Source organism: Myripristis murdjan, chromosome 11 (genome assembly GCF_902150065.1).
Source record: "Myripristis murdjan chromosome 11, fMyrMur1.1, whole genome shotgun sequence".
Classification (NCBI taxonomy): domain Eukaryota; kingdom Metazoa; phylum Chordata; class Actinopteri; order Holocentriformes; family Holocentridae; genus Myripristis; species Myripristis murdjan.
Window position 1 is genome coordinate 2,744,890 of NC_043990.1, and position 22,421 is coordinate 2,767,310.

Below are 22,421 nucleotides of genomic sequence, written 5' to 3' on the forward strand. Positions count from 1 at the left end.
ATATATAGAGTATCAGCATTACAGCAAGAAAAATAAATGATTATTTAAAGTTTTAATGAGAGAGAGAGAGAGAGAGAGAGAGAGAGAGACAGATAGAGAGACATGAGGCAGAGTGCTGAGTGAGAGCAGCTGCAGAGTGAAACCAGTAGCAGAAGTCCCAGTGAGTCACGTCAGTTACTGGGAACACTGGTCTCTCCTCAGTGTCTCGGCCTGCAGAGCCTGGGAGCCCTGGGTGGCCTCACAGGTGACAGAGCCCAGCTTCCTCCACTGGTCTGCAGTGAGCCTCAGGGTGCTGCTCCAGCTGTAGAGGCCGTCCTTCTCCAGCACCCCGGGGCTCCTGCTCTGCTCCCAGCTGCTGCTGCTGCTGCTGCTGCCGTCCACCTTCCAGGCCAGCCTCCAGTCTGAGGGGAAGCCCTTGTTGGCCAGGCACATGAGCGTGGCCCTCCCCTGCTGCAGCTCCTCTCTGGAGGGGGGCAGCACCGTCAGGGTGGGAGGGGCGTCACCTAGGAGACACCAATCAGCTTAGAGGGCGGGAAATAAGCAGCTGGCAGTCAGTCAGCGGGCGGTTGGACACCTTTACTGTGTGAGTCCATTTTCCCCTTTAAGGGCTTTCTGTCAGATGGTTTTTATGCTCCAGCAGTCACTCACTCACACCCTGTTTCACTTCCCTTTAAGAAGCCTCTCATGCACATCAGCACAGAAAGAGTCCTCATATGAACACAAATACATCAATATACATAACAGATAAAAATAAAAACATATTTTATCAATCATCCCTTATGCTATGTTTCTTCAATAAATTTAATGAATAGAAACAAACTCAAAATTTCACAATTTTCAAACTTACGGTGAATTTAGTATTTGTTTTCAGCACAAATTGTGCTTTGTACAAAGTTAGAATGAATGCACACTAAAATAGTGGCAGTATTGAAGAATTCTGAATGGGAGCATCTATAACGGAAATAAAGTTTTGTTTATCATTTTCAGCCACAAAATTAGAGCCACAAAATTCTGTTCATCAAAACTGATTTCAGCCAGCAAACACACAAAGCAATGTATCAAATTATTTTCATCCCATGTGTTAAAAAATATGAGATGAAATTAAGAATCTGAAATTTGGCTACATTTTCAGATTATAATCCTGATCCCCACTCTGTTCAAATTAGTTTTCAATCAGCTTCACATGTCATGTAAAAATACTAAATTAAAATCAATATGGTCAAACAGTCTGAAGGAACCAAAGCTTTGCATTCAACTTTTCTAACTCAGAACCTGGTCAGTTTTAAACATTTTTCACAATTAATATACTGAAAAGTCTAAAGAAGTACTGAGTCAAACTAAGTGGTTAAGGAGAAAAACAGGCAAGAAAAAACAGTGACTATAAGTGTTGGAAATGAACAAAATACATCTTAAAACCAGCCACTAACACTCAGAAGAATAAAAGTAACCCAGCAGCAGTAACACATTACATGATATTTAATATTTGTGCAGAAACTTACTTCCAACATCCAGTCTGGTTCCTCCACCAAAAGTCAACCACAGTGATACAAACTCATTGAGCCGCCGTACAAAAACCTCTGACTGTAGAGAGACACGGCTCTCTCACTTTGTCAAAGAAAGCAACAACTACAAGCCTTCAAGATGCCACTTTAAAGAAATAATCTGGAATAAATCCTTTCTCTTTTCGTTCTAATGAATTTCATTGAAAATAACTTAAATAAACTCAAATTAAAGAAATTTGATCGATCATTTGGATTCAGTTTTTCAAAGTTTGCTCTGATTTCACTACTTAGAGATCACTGTTGGTCTAAAATCAGATATTAACACGGAAAGTCAAGTACGTAAGTTTGTTTCATGAAGTGCAAATAATATGAAAAAATGAACATTTTTCTAATGGATTGGTAAGAACATGAAATAACTAAACTTACTTCCAAACTCCAGTCTGGTTCCTCCACCAAAAGTCCTCCACAGTGATACAAACTCATTGAGGCGCCGTACAAAAACCTCTGACTGTAGAGAGACACGGCTCTCTCACTTTGAAAACAACAAACTCTCCTCAGTCTCAGCCACCAAAACTGACCAGCTGATGGGACAATCAGCTAAACTATCAAACTGGACCAATTTCAAAACCTCATTAATTAGATTTTTGCAGGGTCTTGTAAAACTTGTAAAGTGATATTCTTGTCTCTCCAAGTCAATAAAACAGAAAAAACATTTTGAAAACATCTTTAGAATCATCAGACTAAACTTCATTCATTCATTCATTCATTCATTCATTTTTTGCCTCTTTTCCGGAACTGGGTTGTGGCGGCAGCGAGCTGTGGAGGTCAGCCCCAATGACCTTTTCCAGGGCCACATCCACCAGCTCCTTCTGGGGGATCCCAAGGTGTTCCCAGGCCAGCCGGGATACATAATCTCCTGTTAGTGTGTCCTGGGTCTTCCCTATGGCCTCTTCCCAGGTGGTCGTGCCCAGAACACCTCCACCGGGAGGCGACCAGGAGGCGTCCTGACTAGATCCCTGAACCACCTCAGCCAGCTCCTTTCAGTGTGGAAGAGCAGCGGCTCTACTGTGAGCTCCTCACACTATTGCTAAGGGTGCACCTGGCCACCCTGCAAAGGAAACTCATTTCTGCCGCTTGAACTTGCGATCTCATTCTTTCGGTCACCACCCAGAGCTTGTGACCACAGGTGAGGGTTGGAACAAAGACCAACCAGTAAATCAAGAGCCTTGCCTTCTGCCTCAGCTCCTTCTTCACCATGACAGTCCGGTAGAGCGACCGCGCAACTTCTGGCTATGAAGGAAGCAACTCACTCCCTCAGAGAGGGCAAAACACCTTTTTCTAAAAGAAAACCATGGCCTTGGACTTAGAGTTGCTGATCCTCATCCTGACCCATTCACACTTGGCTGCAAACTGCCTCAGTGCATGCTGGGAGGTCAAAGGTTGATGAGGCCAGCAGAACCACATCATCTGCAAAGAGCAGGGACGAAATCCTGTGGTCAGCAAAACTGAAATCCTGTCCAAAAAGATCACAAACTGAAGACAAGGAACAGCCCTAAACTAAACTAAACTTGCTTAAATATAATTAAAAATTATAATATAAATTGTATTTCTATCATTTCTAAGAATTAGTTTGAATTGGTTTGAAAAATCCTTGGTTTGTTAATATGGGAATCCTTACAGATATTGTTTGTCATGTCTTTTCTCATGATGGTGAATTAGATCGTAATAACATTTTCAACACAGTGAATAAAGCCTAAATTGATGGAATATAACTGGATGAATGTGACATGAATTTTGTGCTAATTCCAGGGTCTCATAGTCTCCTTAAGATCAGAGAGTTCTGCTGTGCCTGGAAAAATCCTCATGGACAGAGTGTTGTTCAGCTTCCTGACCTGAGGCTGAATGGAGCACAGCAAGATTTATGTGTGTGTGTGTTGTTACGACCTGTGGTCGTGGCGACTAATGTGTTTTTCAGAGATTGCTGTGCCTGATTGGCTGCCGGCAAGGACGACCGGGATTGGACCAGCCAGCGGGAGAGGGCTATATAAGGAGACCGGACGAAGACGGAAGCGGCATTCTTCTTCCGCTCCCAACTCCACACTCCCTGATTTTTGCTCTGTGTTGTGTGCGTGTGACAGGGATACGAGTTGTAGCCTATTTTGGTTCTGTTTAAGTAAAATAAGCGTAAGTAGAGGTGGGCTGCTGTTTTCTGTTGTGACTGTTTTCTCCTGTTTTTGTTAAGTTAGGGAGGTCAATATTTTTGTATTTTATTTTCTCTTTATTTAATAGATTTTCTCCTGACAATTTGGTAGGGTCGTTTTGTTTGTTATTTTGGCCGGAGCCCACCTTGAAGTCTAAACGTATACTCTTACACTGTAAATATAGTTCACCTGTTTTGTAAATACATGCACTTTCACTTGCCAAGTGTTGTGTGATTAAGGTATTCGGCTTGGGAGTGGAGGAAGGTGCTCTTTTCATGTCGTGACCCTGGTTTCCCCCTAGACGGGGTCGTAACAGTGAGTGTGTGTGTGTGTGTGTGTGTGTGTGGCCCTGGGTCGAGGGAGGGCCCTCTAACCTGTAAATAATGTGCTGGGGGCTTTGGAGATCATGTCATCCTGAGCAGGAACAAGCCACATGGTGGCGCTGGTTGGGAAGTCGACTCTCAGCAGGTTGGAGGTCGGCATGAAAAGGTCAAATATGAACAGAACTGGGTCCTGAGTCACGGAGCAGGATCAGTGATTGAGCGAGCTAACTTGTAGCTTCAACCTGGTTTAACAGGGTCACGGACGAGGCTCACCTCAAGCCCAGCTGAGTTGCCATGGTAACTGATGTCACAGAAGTAACCTGCTGCGGCTTGGTTTTTGTCCAGGCTTTCTGATCCAAACAGTTAAAGACTCAACCAATCAGCTGACCAATCAGCTGTTTGGAGAGATGCAGTGATCATTCCTACAGGATCCTAGTGAGGACAAAAATGCTGTTTTCAAATGGAGGCAACAGTTGACCTGCCATACAGTGTTTGATGTTCAGAGGGAGACGTGTGAACACACCAGCAGAATCACTTTTGTCTTTAATGTAATCTGAAATACTTTATTATGCACTGTGTTTGAGTTTGATTGAACAACAGCATTTCTGAACTCAAAAAACAGTTGAAAAACATCAACAAAGTGACCTTGGTAAATGTGAATGGGGAAATGTGGAATGGGGAAAAAGAAGGAATGTCTTACACTTCAAATGATTGCAAAAAATTAACAAAATCTGTTCTGACTTTGTGCCTTTTCACAAAGTCTCTAGTGTTTTAGTGTCTCTGCAGCTGTTGAGTCAGATCAGTTCCTCTCCAGCTGAGGGAGGTTTTTGTACGACGTTGTTTCACTGTGTGAACGGGTAGCTGTTACTCTGCTGACAGTAGTAAACTCCTGAATCTTCAGCCTGGACTCCACTGATGGTCAGAGTGAAGTCAGTCCCAGATCCACTTCCACTAAAACGACTTGAAACTCCAGACTGAAGGGTTGTGGCATATTTAATCAGGAGTTTAGGAGCTTCTCCAGGTTTCTGAAGGTACCAGTGAAGGTAGCTACCAACATTTGAACTGGCTTTACATCTGATAGAGACAGTCTGTCCTGGACTAACAGACTGAGATCCAGGAGACTGAGTCACAGTGATTTCTCCTGATGAATCTGGAAAATATCCAAAAGAGCAGAAGGGTTATTGAGACAAATACAGCTTGGAGAAAGATGATGAATATGAAAACAGAAGAGGAGGATTTCTTTAACATGGAGAACAGATGGAAGAAGGTGAATGCTGCTGGTCTCAGTGTTTCTCCATCACAGCAGAAGACGATTGTGGTAAAGCTGGTTGCATCCTGAAGCCAAGTTTTCAGAAGAGAGTCTCACCCTGAACAAGGAGCCCCAGGGTGCCCAGCAGGAGAATCTGTGACATCATCATTGTGCTGCCGGCGTGTCAGTAGCTCTGAAAGGCCTGGACAGCCACTGATCAACACTGGCCTCTTAACGGGTGGAGAGCAGAGAGGCAGGACACATATGCAAACACACACAACTATTTGAATGATCCTCCAGGGAACAGCGGACCCCCAAAACCTTGCTGAGAAGATACAGGTGACTGTGAATAACAAAGGTCTTTCACATCTGAGCAGCAACAGAGAAAAACTGCTGAAGACAAGTGACTCATTACAAGGATAATGTAAATAAATAAAGAGCAGGAATCTCAGATCTTTAAAGGGAGAGGCAGTTTGCCAGGCTTTCAGATGGACTGAGAGACGGATCCATCTGATGAATAAACATGAGGTGGGTGGGTTTGATTGGTCTCTGTCCATTTCAGTGAGAAGACCAGAACATTGTGAGGAGAACAACAGGTGGAACATGCAGTTGGAATCAGACAGGTGGAACTCTATGGTTGAGACTCTGAATATGGAAGATGTGAGAAAAGTGAAGGAGGCCAGCAGAAACTTGGCTTGAGTGTGTGGGCGTTATGTGGGTGGTGTCAACCTCAGGGAATAATGTTGATAGAAATGGAGAGAAGAAGCAGTGTTGAGAGAAAGATGATGGGAAGGCAAATCGGACTCCTGATGTTGGAGGCCTCTATAGAGCAGAGACATTTTGAGACGTCTGGATGAGGCTTGGAGCAGCAGTCAGCTGCTTGGAGAAGAAGCTGATGCTCCTGAAGCATCAGGCTTTAAGGACTTTCTGTCAGATGGTTTTTATGCTCCAGCAGTCACTCACTCACACACTGTTTCACTTCCCTTTAAGAAGCCTCTCATGCACATCAGCACACTAACATGATAAGAGCTGAAAACCTTTACATTACACTGGAAATGAATATATTTAAAATTTCTGCTCCACATCAGTTCATATATCAGCTATTACTGTATTTAAAGAACTTGAAGTTAAAAATGTACTGAAAATAATGTTTTTTTTTTTTTTTACTATTGTATTAAAAAATCATGTTTGTTTACTTTGAGAGCTCAGTGTAAATGTACATTAGTTCTACAAAAATCTGGAACAAGAAACATTGCGGTATTATACTCAATTATGAATGATTCAATTTAGAAACATCCTGATGATAGTAATGTGTGTCCCTGTTGGAGTGGGTCAGAGCATTTCCATAGAGAGCCACTTTGCATCAGCAGCACCATGCTCCAGTGCTCTGGGAGAGTTTATAGTCCTGAGAGTTGAAGACTGGATGACTGACAGCTGTCCTTCATGACAACAGAAGTCCCAGAAATCGTCCTCATCCAAACATGACTTTGAGCTCCATCCTCATCTGGACTCTCCTCTGCTGCTGCTTGACAGGTAAAGTCCAGAGAATCAAAGTCCTCTCCTCTATGAAGATCCGTCCCTCTGAAATGAAGCGGAGAAAAGCATGACGCTGCTTTCTGTTTTTGTCTGTGTGTCCTCAGAGTCCAGAGGCCAGGTCACAGTGACTCAGCCTGGAGCAGTGAGGGCTGCTCTGGGAGCCTCCGCCACCATCACATGTAAAACCAGCCGGGATGTTCGAGTGTGGAGCAGCTACCACCTTTTAGCCTGGTACCAACAGAGAAACTCCTAAACTCCTAAACTCCTTATATATTATGCTAATACTCGAGCATCAGGGATTCCAGGTCGTTTTACAGGCAGTGGATCAGGGAGTGACTTCACTCTGACCATCAGTGGAGTCCAGGCTGAAGATGCAGCAGTTTACTACTGTCAGAGTGACCACTATATCAACAGTCAATATGTGTTCACACAGTGAAAAAGCATCGTACAAAAACCTCCCTCAGTCAGACTGAACAGAACCTGAAGTGACTGCTGCAGCTGGAAGCTACTGCAGGGACTGATACAGTTCACTGAGGACACACACACACACACACACACAAACACACACACACACACACACAAGCAGCACGTCGCAGATGAGAAGTTAACCTTGTTCACAGTGTCTCTACCAGTTTTCCAAAAAGTCACCTTTCCCAACTTAAACACACATACAACCTGTATGATCACAGAGAGAAAACACATCTTCTAGTTCAACACAGTCAACACTTAGGTTACTTAAAAAGTGTTGATTCTGGTTTCCAGTGTGTGTGTGCCCAGGTCAGAGCTGTGGGCTGTTGGACTGTTGGGGGGCGGCATGTTAGGAAGGAGGAGAGTTTGAGGAGAACCAGCAAGAACTCCACTCTGCTCTCACCACTGAGAACATCATGAAATTGACTTGAATTACATGTTTCATTAAGTTCGAAATATCATCACATTTCTTGTCACTTCTTTAACTTGTAATTGATAAAATCAACAACAATAAGAAAGTATAATTAGTACATATAATGTGGTTTTGAAGGTGTGGTGTGATTTTACACATAACAGGAATGATCAATACCTTTGAAATGTGTTGATTGTATTTGACCAGGCAACAGCACAGGAGCAGTGGGGAAAAATCAACCACCAGAAGACAGGCAGCAGAGATCAACAGCAGAAATGGACTTATGGGTAAAAACAGGCTGGCACAACACACAGGTGAATCCAGTGGGACAAACTGGCAAAGATTACAGAGAACTGACAGGGATTAATACTGCTGGGTTAGTTAGCAGATTAGATGATTGGAAGAAGAGCGGTGCAGAAAGGCGGAGCTGGACATGTGGAGACAGGTGAGCAGGTGAGGTGACAGATGACTGGATGAGGTTTGGTGCAGGAAGGTGGAGACGGGAGAGCAGGAGAGGTGAGGCGGATGACAGGACTGACACAAGGAGGGCTGGGAATACAGGAAGTGCAGGGAGACAAACACAACCAACAGACACAAAAGGCAAACACAAAAATAGAGTCAGGGGATGACTGGTGAACAAAAGAGAAACAGACACAACTGATCCAAAACCAGGAGATGTGACACCCAGAGTCTCTTTTCACACATAGTAAAACTCCTTAGATTAAATACTTTTAAAATACCAAACATTATTCCTGCAAATAAATCAAACATCTTTAGATTTCGTCAACACTGAGTGAGACTGTGTCATGTTAATAATAAGATTTCAATGCATATTTTAGTGGAAACATAATGAACATCTGAGTTACAATATTTTCTCACCATCTTAGTTGATCATACCTTATTTAAACTATTTAAACTATTTTAGATTATGTAAAATGCACAGATAAATATTCTTTGCTGTGTTTGTATGTGTACAGCTGTGTTTATGTTTGACCTCTGACCTTCTCAAAGTCTGTTTCTATCCACTGAGCTGTTCCTTCTCAACCTTCAAGACTGTGATGACTGATTCAGTCCAAACACAGGCACACACTTTCAATCACTTAATTTGATGAAGTTTATTTTATAGCATCTTTTATAAAATGGATAAAAGTACTATATTGTACACAACAGGTATTCATATTTAGAAATGAGTCACAGTCTTGAAGCTTTTATTTGAAAAGGAAACACATGAAGGTTTTCCATGGTTACCACTTTTATTTGGTTCAGGTCTTCAGTGGTTTGTAAAGATCCCTTTAATGTTGAATCCCTTTATGCTGATGACACCCTGCTTTTTATTTCTGATCCTGATATATTTTCTACCTTAACATTTAAAATTTGTTTTAATATCCAAAAGGGGAATTTTGGGTTTTTCATTTCCTTCTTAGCTCAGTAACTATGGCAACAGATAGGCATCACTGCTGAACCATGGCAGCGGACAATTTTCACGAGTGAAGATAAATGATGAAAGATGTATCCTCTTGCTATAAACGGACTTTTTCTATTTATCAAGCTTTGATTTCTGTATTATAACGTTTGTATAGCAGTGACATGAGAACACGAAACATTTTTCAGTCAGTTACAGCAAAAATCAATCAAACTCTGCCACAATAAAACAGCAGAGAAGAAATTCTTGGAGAAAAATGTTAACACATATTAAGATAAATTAAAAAGCTCAATCAACAGTTTGTTAAATTGATTGAATTGATCAATTGATTAACATCCTGATGAGAGTAATGTGTGTCTCTGTTGGAGTGGGTCAGAGCATTTCCATAGAGAGCCACTTTGCATCAGCAGCACCATGCTCCAGTGCTCTGGGAGAGTTTATAGTCCTGAGAGTTGAAGACTGGATGACTGACAGCTGTCCTTCATGACAACAGAAGCCCCAGAAATCCTCCTCATCCAAACATGACTTTGAGCTCCATCCTCATCTGGACTCTCCTCTGCTGCTGCTTGACAGGTAAAGTCCAGAGAATCAAAGTCCTCTCCTCTATGAAGATCCGTCCCTCTGAAATGAAGCGGAGAAAAGCATGACGCTGCTTTGTGTTTTTGTCTGTGTGTCCTCAGAGTCCAGAGGCCAGATCACAGTGACTCAGCCTGGAGCAGTGAGGGCTGCTCTGGGAGCCTCCTTCACCATCACATGTAAAACCAGCCAGGATGTTTATGCTGGGAGCTGTTTACACTGGTACCAAATGAAAGATGGAAAATCTCCTAAACTCCTTATTTACTATGCTGATAGTCGAGAATCAGGGATTCCAGATCGTTTTACAGGCAGTGGATCAGGGAGTGACTTCACTCTGACCATCAGTGGAGTCCAGGCTGAAGATGCAGCAGTTTACTACTGTCAGAGTTACCACAGTGGTGGAGTGTTCACACAGTGAAAAAGCGTCGTACAAAAACCTCCCTCAGTCAGACTGAAGAGAAACTGAAGTGGCTGCTGCAGCTGGAAGCTACTGCAGGGACTGATACAGTTCACTGAGGACACACACACACACACACACACACACACACACACACACACACAAATGCACACACACACAAACACAAATTCACAAATACACACTCAGGACTGGTAGTGAGAATTTAGAAATTTGATGATAGAGCACCATAACAGGAATGCTGCAGGATGAAATCCAGTTAAACAAACAAAAGCTAATAATGAACACAGAGAAGCTTCTTTGTGAGCCTTCTAGCACAACTTGAAATGTCCTCCACAAAAAAGGTTTGGAGAACAAAAGAATTTAATTATAGTAAATAAGTGACCTTTCCTCCCATAGCTCCCCCTTGTGGGACATCCCTGTTGATGCCAATGATATCCGGTTTTATACTTCATGATTATACTAAACTTGCTGGTCCTGCTCTAGTAGACCTCTTTCTAGGATTGTGGCATATTTTCAAAAGCTGTACAACAAGAATTTCTTAAGTCAACAGGGAACAGTGCCTGATTTTCTGATGAATCAAAGTCTAAAAACTCAGTTGAGACTTATTTATTTTTTATTTACAGTGTTTTATTTACAGTGCTCTCCATGACATAAATTAACCCAGAAAAAAACAGCAAACTCAAAGAAATGAACTTGGAAATAAAGTCAAACGGACAAAAAGACACATGCTCACAGCAGCACGGCCTCACCTCCTTCTTCTTGAGAGACTGGAGCTCCTCTGAATTTCTAGGGAGACTAATTCTCACCTAGGCTATCACATCCAGCACCAAATCACTCGAAGGTAAACTCTCAATACCAAGTCTCAAAGACATCAACGATCCTTCATAGAAATATACACAAGCTCATTTACAGTACTAAATGGCTTCATACCAGATACGTATGCATCATACATGACATCACAACATGTCAAACAAACAGAAAGAAACATTGCAACTAAAATGAAAAACACTCCACATGTTTTGGCCCAATGATGTCAGTCATGACATCACAAACTCCATAAAAGTCAGGAAATGCTGGGCGGCGCCCTCCCAACACTAATCCTGCATATGTGAGAGTAATTGTAAGTGAGATTATTATTGTTGTGTAACCCTACAACAATAATAAAAGTAACTGACACTAATTTAAGGTGGTGTGTTTGCTTTGATCTACTAATGTGCTTTGATGTAAATTATGAAATAATGTCAACACAAACAAACCCGGGGTAGTGAGTGCTGCAATGTTATGAGCAATTGGTAACTTATAGCAAAATGAACACATGTATAAAGTAATATGGTGTAATGTGTCAGATGCAACTCTCAGTGACAAATGGTGAGTGCAGGACAGATCTCACCCACTTTGTCACAAGGTCCTTTAACAGCGTTGGTACAGTGCAGTGACAGCACAGTACAGTTAAGGACAGTACATTGACAGTACAGAAATGTAAATAGAGACAAAGCATAAGGATTAAAAATTAAAAGAAGAAATAACATAAATGAACACATGAATAAAAGTTGATCTTTAACCAGCATTCACAAACACAAGTATAAGTAAACTTAAATACATTCACATGGTCAGCATAATAATCTCACAATCCCATGTACATGATGATAATTTAGCCAATGCTCTGAGCACTGAAGTGGAAACACCATGACATGATGTGGACAGCTGCACTTCACTGACTATGTGTTTTTGTGTGTGTGTGTGTGTGTGTGTGTGTGTGTGTGTGTGTGTGTGTGTGTGTGTGTGTGTGTGTGTGTGTTTGCATATGTGTCCTGCCTCTCTGCTCTCCACCCGTTAAGAGGCCAGTGTTGATCAGTGGCTGTCCAGGCCTTTCAGAGCCACTGACACGCCGGCAGCACAATGATGATGTCACACATTCTCCTGCTGGGCACCCTGGGGCTCCTTGTTCAGGGTGAGACTCTCTTCTGAAAACTTGGCTTCAGGATGCAACCAGCTTTAGCACAATCATCTTCTGCTGTGATGGAGAAACACTGAGACCAGCAGCATTCACCTTCTTCCATCTGTTCTCCATGTTAAAGAAATCCTCCTCTTCTGTTTTCATATTCATCATCTTTCTCCAAGCTGTATTTGTCTCAATAACCCTTCTGCTCTTTTGGATATTTTCCAGATTCATCAGGAGAAATCACTCTGACTCAGTCTCCTGGATCTCAGTCTGTTAGTCCAGGACAGACTGTCTCTATCACATGTAAAGCCAGTTCATCAATGAGTAGCTACCTCCACTGGTACCTTCAGAAACCTGGAGAAGCTCCTAAACTCCTGATTAATTATGCCACAACCCTTCAGTCTGGAGTTTCAAGTCGTTTTAGTGGAAGTGGATCTGGGACTGACTTCACTCTGACCATCAGTGGAGTCCAGGCTGAAGATTCAGGAGTTTACTTCTGTCAGCAGGGAGGCCAAAGCTACCCGTTCACACAGTGAAAAAGCGTCGTACAAAAACCTCCCTCAGCTGGAGAGGAACTGATCTGACTCAACAGCTGCAGAGACAGCAGAGGTTTCACTGGAGAGACAGTCATCTGCTAAAATAATTGTATTTTCTTTATGACAATATTGTACTTAATCATGTGTGTATAATATACACTGTAGCCGCCCCTCCCCCAAGTATTAGAAAGATGAACACAGTTAGAAAAGGGATCAATATTTATTAGAGTCTAGAGTGAGGCTAACTCTAGAGTCAAATTGTGATTGGAAAGAATTTTTTAAATTTATCTTCAAATATCCTTTAAGATTATAGTTGAAGATGTCACGTGTGTGGAAGTACAGAGGACCCAAATGCAGGAGCAGGTAACGATAAAGAAAATTAATTTATTAACTGAAACTAGAAAATAAGAAAAGTAAAGTGCAAAGGAAACCACAGGAAAACACAAGGAGAACGCAGGATGAACAGAACTAAGAGAACAAAGTCCACAGACACAGAGTCCAGAGGAAACACACCAGACCAAGAACACACAGGTCCACAAAGTCCAAAAATAAAGTCCAGGGAAACTCAAAAGACCAATTTCAAATAAAGGTCAAAACCAAAGTCCAAAGTCCAAAACCCTCTCAGAGAATATAATGAGACCCATATACAGTATTTGGCATTCAAGTTTTTTTTTTTTTTTTTTTTTTTTTTTTAATTTAGTGCCATTTGTTAAAATTTAGGTTGTTGTTCAAAAATACCAGCACTCAAGTATTATCAGTTATTCAGAGAAATGCATCAATAAATTTCAATGAATGAATCAAATTACAATTTTTTAGCAGACATTAATTCAAAAGTGTGATCCATCAGCTCAGTGACACTTTTTTGACCTTTCATCTCCCCATCCATTAAAATGCTGCTTCTTCATCTTCTGACAACAAGATTACTTTAAAAAATGATTGATAAAATTAATATATTAGTATCCCTGACCCTCGTATTCATATTTCCCAGCTTTTTCTTTTAGAAATACATCAGGGAAGTTATTTGTCATCTACATGTATTTTATTGTCCTCAGTATTTCAGCCCTTTAAAGAGGCTGATGATATTATGTCTTATTTTGATAATTGTGACACTTTGGCTACAGGAGAGCAAGTTTTCTCCAGTAATAAAAGCAGTAACAAAGCACGCTTGGCCTTGTCACTACTATGCCTAGGAAGCATTATTCTGATTTAAATGAAGCTTTCCTGAAGTTTGACACCCTCATTTACATTTTGAAATCTTACAGTATGTGTGCCAGCTGAACCTAAAATCCACTCCTCCATCCCCGTGCTATAATATCAGTGAAGATCAGGAAAAAGGACACAACTTCTTTGTTAAAAAGATTTTTTTTATTATTATTATTTTAACATATAGAGAATATCAGCATACAGCAAAGAGCAAGAAAAACAAATGATTATTTAAAGATTTAATGAGAGAGAGAGAGAGAGAGAGAGAGAGAGAGAGAGAGAGAGAGAGAGAGAGAAAGATGAGGCAGAGTGCAGAGTGAGAGCAGCTGCAGAGTGAAACCAGTAGCAGAAGTCCCAGTGAGTCAGGTCAGTTACTGGGGACACTGGTCTCTCCTCAGTGTCTCAGTCTGTGGAGACTGGGAGCCCTGGGTGGCCTCACAGGTGACAGAGCCCAGCTCCCTCCACTGGTCTGCAGTGAGCCTCAGGGTGCTGCTCCAGCTGTAGAGGCCGTCCTTCTCCAGCACCCCGGGGCTCCTGCTCTGCTCCCAGCTGCTGCTGCTGCTGCTGCTGCCGTCCACCTTCCAGGCCAGCCTCCAGTCTGAGGGGAAGCCCTTGTTGGCCAGGCACATGAGCGTGGCCCTCCCCTGCTGCAGCTCCTCTCTGGAGGGGGGCAGCACCGTCAGGGTGGGAGGGGCGTCACCTAGGAGACACCAATCAGCTTAGAGGGCGGGAAATAAGCAGCTGGCAGTCAGTCAGCGGGCGGTTGGACACCTTTACTGTGTGAGAGTCCATTTTCCCCTTGAAGGACTTTCTGTCAGATGGTTTTTATGCTCCAGCAGTCACTCACTCACACCCTGTTTCACTTCCCTTTAAGAAGCCTCTCATGCACATCAGCACAGAAAGAGTCCTCATATGAACAGAAATACATCAACAAACATAACAGATAAAAATTTTAATTATTTGGCTACTCCATAAAAATGATCACTCATCAATAATGGCGTGTGTCCTTAAATATTTTAAAGAATAGAAATAAAATCTAATTTTTACAGTTTAAATAATTTACTGGTTTATCAGTATTAGTTATTATTATTATTATTATTATTATTGTTGTGAAAAGTCAAAGTAAATGCACAATACATTGTCTGTTTTAAAGAAATCTGAACAAGAGCATCTATAACTGAGATCAATGTTTGTTGAGCATTTTCAGCCATAATGATTTTCAAGCCACAAAATTCTGTTCATCAAAACTGATTTCAGCCAGCAAACAAACAAAGTAATGCATCAAATTATTTTCATCCCATATGTGAAAAAAAATATGAGATGAAATTAAGAATCAGAAATTTGGCTACATTTTCAGATTTTAATCCTGATCCCCACTCTGTTCAAATTAGTTTTCATTCAGCTTCACATGTCATGTAAAAATACTAAATTAAAATCAGTTTGGTCAAACGGTCTGAAGGAACCAAAGCTTTGCATTCAACTTTTCTAACTTTGAAGCTGGTATTTTTTAAACATTTTTCACAATTTATAATGAAAAGTCTAAAGAAGTACTGAGCAAAACTAAGTGGTTAAGGAGAAAAACAGGCAAGAAAAAACAGTGACTAGACATGGTGGAAATGAACAAAATACATGTTAAAACCAACCACTAACACTCACACAGAAGAATAAAAGTAACTCAGCAGCAGTAACACATTACATGATATTTAATATTTGTGCAGAAACTTACTTCCAACATCCAGTCTGGTTCCTCCACCAAAAGTCCACCACAGTGATACAAACTCATTGAGCCGCCGTACAAAAACCTCTGACTGTAGAGAGACACGGCTCTCTCACTTTGTCAGAGAAAGCAACAACTACAAGCCCTCAAGATGCCACTTTAAAGAAATAATCTGGAATAAATGCTTTCTCTTCTGGTTCCAATGAACATCATTTTAATAAACTTAAAATTTCCTCAAATTAAAGAAATTTAACCGATCCTTTGGATTCAGTTTTTCAAAGTCTGCTCTGATTTCACTATTTTGAGATCACTGTTGGCTTAAAATCAGATATTAATATGAAAGGTCAAGTATGGCAGTTTGTTTCATGAAGTGCAAATAATATGAAAAAGTACATATTTTTCTCATGTATTGATAAGAACATGAAATAATTAAACTTACTTCCAACATCCAGTCTGGTTCCTCCACCAAAAGTGTACCACAGTGATACAAACTCATTGAGCCGCTGTACAAAAACCTCTGACTGTAGAGAGACACGGCTCTCTCACTTTGAAAACAACAAACTCACTGAGATCAGCCTCAGGTTTTAAAACTTAATAACAAATGACTGACATATCATCACTAGCCATCAAACTATGTCAAAAATTATCAATATTGATTACATTTATTTTTGAAAATATATTTAATTTTTGGCAGTGATTTTTTTTTTTCTTTACCAGTAACGTAAAACATGACAGTTAACATTCTTGGAGAAAACATGCATGTATCAACCAAAAACTACATGACATAACTTTGATCATTTTTAAAACTACAGCTTGAGGCTTGACAACCTGGGTTGCCATGGTAACTGTTTCCACAGAGCTAACCTGCTGTGGAGCAGCTTTTGTCCAGGCTCACTGATCCAAACGTGTAAACCATCCACCCATTCAGCTGCTTCCCCACAGGATCCCGGTGTGGACAAAAATGCTGCATTCAAATGAAAGCGTCAGTCGACCTGCCGTACAGATTGTGCTGTTCACATGGAGACGTGTGTGCAGACCTGCAGAAGCACTTTGCTCTCCATCTGTTATTATATCAGAGATGTATGTTTTGGCAGCAATGTACGGCGCTGTATGCCTCCTTAACATCGGCAGACAGGAAGTCCAAGGTCTCATCTCCTCTAATGTTGCAGGTCACGTTCTGGATGAAGTTCTTCAGGGTCTTGCAGCTTTTGACATGATTCAAATCTCCATTTATTATGAGGAGTGCGCTGTGATGCCGTGTCTGAAGGTCCACTACGGTGGACTGAGTGACATCACCACTGCCGACGGTGAAACGTACACAAGGAAAACAATGGTGGCTGAAAACACCTGAGGCAGATAGTTTGGCCTCAACCCCACAGCCAGCAGCTGAACATCAGGCATACAGATGTTTCCATATCAACATGCTCTGGATTGGACCACCTGGAGCCCACTGGCAGTAAAACAGGGCTTCTTGTAAACTTTATGGTGTAACGTCTCGCCCTGCTTCCCAACTTATGTCTTTCTTTTTTCATTCATTGTTTTATTGTTGAAATCCTTTCAGACAACTTGACTTCCTGCCCTGTGTGTGTTCGCTCCACTGTGATTATGCTGCCACGCCCTGATGAGTTTCACCTGTGTCCCATTACTTAGTGTATTTAGTCTCTGTGTTCCCTTCACTTTGAGGCAGTCAGTCTTTGAATATTGTGTCAGTCACACCAGCTTTATCTGTACTGTGTTATTCTCTCAGTGTATTTTTGACCTGGCTTTAGTCATGGCCTTGCCAGACTCTGTTTCCCTGATGTTCTGCCTGTCAACCTGTGTGATGAACATCTGCAAGAAAACACTGTTGGCTGACTTTGTTGAGTCATGTAACTGAGTCCTTGCCTGCCATCAGTCTAGTCGCTATAAGGAAAATCCTGCTGACTAAAGGAATAGAAAATGAAAGTATATACATTATAAGTAAAGATCAATGTAATCCCACAAATAAACCTATTTACTATGGCTTTTATTGTTTATGTCCCTTTTTTGTATTGCGGCTTGTCATACGGCTTGTCAACCTAACTTTGCCTTGGGGATCAATACTGTATTGATCTGAATATAAGACGACCCTGATTTTTAGACGACCCCTCTTTTTCAAGACCCTTTTTTGGAAATACACTTTTTATATGGACATTCTGCGACACCAGCCCATGCTAGCTTTAAACTCAGTGCGGGGTATGTTGAGTTCTGTGGCAACTTCAAGTGCTTTTTGCTGCATCACAGCCCTCGTAATGGGCAGTCCTTCACTACATTTCTCATTCACAAAATCGCACACCCTCCTGTCAGTCTCGTTGAATCGACCAGTTTGTGGACCACAAAAAGCTCTTCTCTGGCTGTGGGCATTTTTTAGCTCTTCTTTCTGAGACCGCCACCGTCTCACATTGCACTCAGGGCCAGGGTTAAGGGATGTTTAATTGCCTTGACAGTTTCGGAGGTAACTTCAGAAAGCGTCCAACTGACAGCCGGAGTGGCATGTCAGCTGGCTGCTACATTCAACCGGGTGGTGACGCACACCGGCCGGCCTACCTGATGCCGGCAGGTGCCTCGGTCGGCACCACGCCCACCCGGTCAGGTCTGCCGGATCTGACAGGTGCGCGGCACACACAGACATATATACCTTTGATCATAAATCAACTTTTGTTTATACGCGGTTTCAGCAGCACCATGGACAGCGACACAGACAACATGGTTGATTATTGATTGCGCGCGTTAATCGATTTTGCGGAGGCAGGAGGAAAGTTGCATGATTTACGTTGTATCCACGTTAGCCCGCTGCGTGCGTGACCGTTCATGTGCTCGTGCATGAACGCCCGTACCGTGCTGGAGCACACCCCTTCCAACCGTGCCAGAGCGGGGGAAGTGTACTGTATTCAAGCACGGAACATGCAAGTACAATACATGTGTATTTGCTTAGACCCCCAGTATTAGACGAGGGCGTTTTTTCAGGGCATTTTCAATGGAAAAAAATATCGTCTTCTATTCAGATCAATACAGTATTTTAATCCTATTTCACCCTGTCTGGAACTGTCCGTATGGCATGTGATGTCTTTCATATGAACCTGCTCATGAATATCTTCGAAAAACCTGATTTGATGGAGCGAGTGGACAATGGAGCAACATAGAATATGTAAATGCTTTTAACATTACAAAATAAATTCTCTCTTCAGTTGATAAAAGTTTTGCACCGTGTTTGAGTTATTTTCAGATGTCTAAAAAGCATTATGTCTGAATAAAAAAAACTAACAAATGAAAGAGTAAAATTTTAAATTACAAACTCAAATTCTGACTTTGTGTCTTTAAAGGAAAGTCTATACGGTTTTAGTGTCTCTGCAGCTGTTGAGTCAGATCAGTTCCTCTCCAGCTGAGGGAGGTTTTTGTACGACGTTGTTTCACTGTGTGAGCGGCCAGCTATAATAGTGCTGACAGTAGTAAACTCCTGAATCATCAGCCTGGACTCCACTGATGGTCAGAGTGAAGTCAGTCCCAGATCCACTTCCACTAAAACGACTTGAAACTCCAGACTGACGGGTTGTGGCATGATATATCAGAAGTTTAGGAGCTTCTCCAGGTTTCTGAAGGTACCAGGCGAGGGAGCTAAGACTTGTACTGGTTTTACATCTGATAGAGACAGTCTGTCCTGGACTAACAGACTGAGATCCAGGAGACTGAGTCAGAGTGACATCTCCTGATGAATCTGGAAAATATCCAAAAGAGCAGAAGGGTTATTGAGACAAATACAGCTTGGAGAAAGATGATGAATATGAAAACAGAAGAGGAGGATTTCTTTAACATGGAGAACAGATGGAAGAAGGTGAATGCTGCTGGTCTCAGTGTTTCTCCATCACAGCAGAAGATGATTGTGGTAAAGCTGGTTGCATCCTGAAGCCAAGTTTTCAGAAGAGAGTCTCACCCTGAACAAGGAGCCCCAGGGTGCCCAGCAGGAGAATCTGTGACATCATCATTGTGCTGCTGGCGTGTCAGTGGCTGTGAAAGGCCTGGACAGCCACTGATCAACACTGGCCTCTTAACGGGTGGAGAGCAGAGAGGCAGGACACATATGCAAACACACACAACTATTTGAATGATCCTCCAGGGAACAGCGGACCCCCAAAACCTTGCTGAGAAGATAGAGGTGACTGTGAATAACAAAGGTCTTTCACATCTGAGCGGCAACAGAGAAAAACTGCTGAAGACAAGTGACTCATGACGAGGATAATGTGTTGAGAAACACCATGGTGAGAAGCTGGAATAGTGACTCCAATGCTGAAGGAACGGCTGGAGAAGCAGCTTGATTTAGGATGTGGAGGATTTGCCGTCAGTGTGAATGGAACCAGGGGCAGGTAGCTAGGTGAGCGCTTTCTGAGCTGAAGAGCAGATCAGAAAGAGCAGGAATCTCAGATCTTTAAAGGGAGAGGCAGTTTGCCAGGCTTTCAAATGGATTGAGAGACGGATACATCTGATGAATAAACATGAGGTGGGTGGGTTTGATTGGTCTCTGTCCATTTCAGTGAGAAGACCAGAACATTGTGAGCAGAACAACAGGTGGAATATGCAGGGGGAAGCAGACAGGTGGAACTCTATGGTTGAGGCTCTGAATATGGAAGATGTGAGAAAAGTGAAGGAGGCCAGCAGAAACTTGGCTTGAGTGTGTGGGCGTTATGTGGGTGGTGTCAACCTCAGGGAATAATGTTGATAGAAATGGAGAGAAGAAGCAGTGTTGAGAGAAAGATGATGGGAAGGCAAAAGGGACTCCTGATGTTGGAGGCCTCTATAGAGCAGAGACATTTTGGGCCGTCTGGATGAGGCTTGGAGCAGCAGTCAGCTGCTTGGAGAAGAAGCTGATGCTCCTGAAGCATCAGGCTTTAAGGAGTTTCTGTCAGATGGTTTTTATGCTCCAGCAGTCACTCACTCACACACTGTTTCACTTCCCTTTAAGAAGCCTCTCACGCACATCAGCACACAAACATGATATGATCTGAAATACTTTACATTACACTGGAAATGAAGAGAGAAAATATTTGACGATATTTAAAAACTTTCTTTTCTATGTAAGTTAATATATGGTACTTTATTTCAAAAAGTGTGGCTAAAATAGAGGAAAATCAAATTTTTAAAATTTTTAAAGTACTTTTTTTAATTTCTTGAATGAAAAGTCAGTGTAAAAGTACATTAATAAAAAGGAGCCATCAGATAAAAAAATAAATTAATTCACAGATTTACAAAACATCCTGATGAGAGTAATGTGTGGCCCTGTTGGAGTGGGTCAGAGCATTTCCATAGAGAGCCACTTTGCATCAGCAGCACTATGCTCCAGTGCTCTGGGAGAGTTTATAGTCCTGAGAGTTGAAGACTGGATGACTGACAGCTGTCCTTCATGACAACAGAAGACCCAGAAATCCTCCTCATCCAAACATGACTTTGAGCTCCATCCTCATCTGGACTCTCCTCTGCTGCTGCTTGACAGGTAAAGTCCAGAGAATCAAAGTCCCCTCCTCTATGAAGATCCGTCCCTCTGAAATGAAGCGGAGAAAAGCATGACGCTGCTTTGTGTTTTTGTCTGTGTGTCCTCAGAGTCCAGAGGCCAGGTCACAGTGACTCAGCCTGGAGCAGTGAGGGCTGCTCTGGGAGCCTCCGTCACCATCACATGTAAAACCAGTCAGGACGTTGATACTGGTTATGATGATGATGGTGATGAAGTAGCCCTTCTATCTTGGTACCAACAGAAAGATGGAGAAGCTCCTAAAATGCTCATTTACTTTGCTAATACTCGAGAATCAGGGATTCCAGGTCGTTTTACAGGCAGTGGATCAGGGAGTGACTTCACTCTGACCATCAGTGGAGTCCAGGCTGAAGATGCAGCAGTTTACTACTGTCAGAGTTACCACTATATCAACAGTAAAGCTCTGTTCACACAGTGAAAAAGTGTCGTACAAAAACCTCCCTCAGTCAGACTGAACAGAAACTGAAGTGACTGCTGCAGCTGGAAGCTACTGCAGGGACTGATACAGTTCACTGAGGACACACACACACACACACACGGTTGATGAGAACATATCATCTTGTTGATAGTGTGAGTGGCAGTTTTCCCTCTGAGCTTCAAACAGCCACCTCCCACCTCAACAAGCTGAAAGTTCCCCCAAATGAAGAGGACAGTTTCATTGAGGTGGAACAGATTAGGATTAGTTCGTCCCGTTTGTCAGATTAAAACCAGTATAACAACATCGTCTCTAAATGGTCTAAAGTTTACTCTGGCATGCCACAACGTTATGTATTTGTGCCACTGCTCTTTACCAACTTTAATTAAAATACACAATATTCTAATCGCATGTTTCATTTCAATGCCCATGATTCTCAAACTACATGAACTATTAACAATCAAACAGATATCTTTCTACAAATCTAGAAACTTCCTCTGGGCAGTACAGCAGTAAACAGACGGCCATATAATTCCCTGTTGCTCAACAGCAACCAAACATATTCAGAGTTCAAGAGACTTTAGACAAAGACAGAGACATATGTTATAGAGGAGAGATGTTACATGTTAGCCCAAAGATCTGAAATGTCACTTCTACGTTTTGTGACTGTATAGTGTCACAAGTAAAAAAATCTTGGGATTAAACATGAGGTAACTCTCTCTTTTGACATACAAATAAATTATTAATTATTAAATAATGACCCAGATACTGTAACCGTGTTGTCTGGTTTACCAAAGTCCATTATCAATACACTTTAACTGGTACAAAACACTGCTTCCTTAACATTAAGTAAAACTGGAAAATTAAATCATGTCACACCCAAGCCCAATATGTTGCTGTCACAAGAATCAAGAAAACAACGGCAGGCAGTAAGCACTCAGCACTTTACTTTGGAAACATC

At 41.9% G+C, this 22,421-nt stretch overlaps 4 gene segments (V, D, J or C); 2 read left to right on the forward strand and 2 right to left on the reverse strand.

Annotated features, from left to right (window-relative positions):
- Positions 1-78: 78 nt before the first annotated feature.
- LOC115367460 (Ig kappa chain V-III region MOPC 63-like) lies at positions 79-5,444 on the reverse strand. The segment is given in 5 exon segments: positions 79-503; positions 1,929-1,963; positions 2,525-2,527; positions 4,882-5,176; positions 5,393-5,444. Coding segments are annotated over 5 exon segments (714 nt in total).
- A 6,563-nt stretch (positions 5,445-12,007) lies between these two features.
- LOC115367459 (immunoglobulin kappa variable 6D-21-like) lies at positions 12,008-12,586 on the forward strand. The segment is given in 2 exon segments: positions 12,008-12,059; positions 12,276-12,586. Coding segments are annotated over 2 exon segments (363 nt in total).
- Positions 12,587-14,160: 1,574 nt separating this feature from the next.
- Positions 14,161-19,563, reverse strand: LOC115367822 (Ig kappa chain V region Mem5-like). The segment is given in 4 exon segments: positions 14,161-14,489; positions 15,946-15,980; positions 18,945-19,239; positions 19,456-19,563. Coding segments are annotated over 4 exon segments (711 nt in total).
- Positions 19,564-20,957: 1,394 nt separating this feature from the next.
- Positions 20,958-21,463, forward strand: LOC115367931 (Ig kappa chain V region 3547-like). The segment is given in 2 exon segments: positions 20,958-21,009; positions 21,117-21,463. Coding segments are annotated over 2 exon segments (399 nt in total).
- The last annotated feature ends 958 nt before the right edge of the window (positions 21,464-22,421 follow it).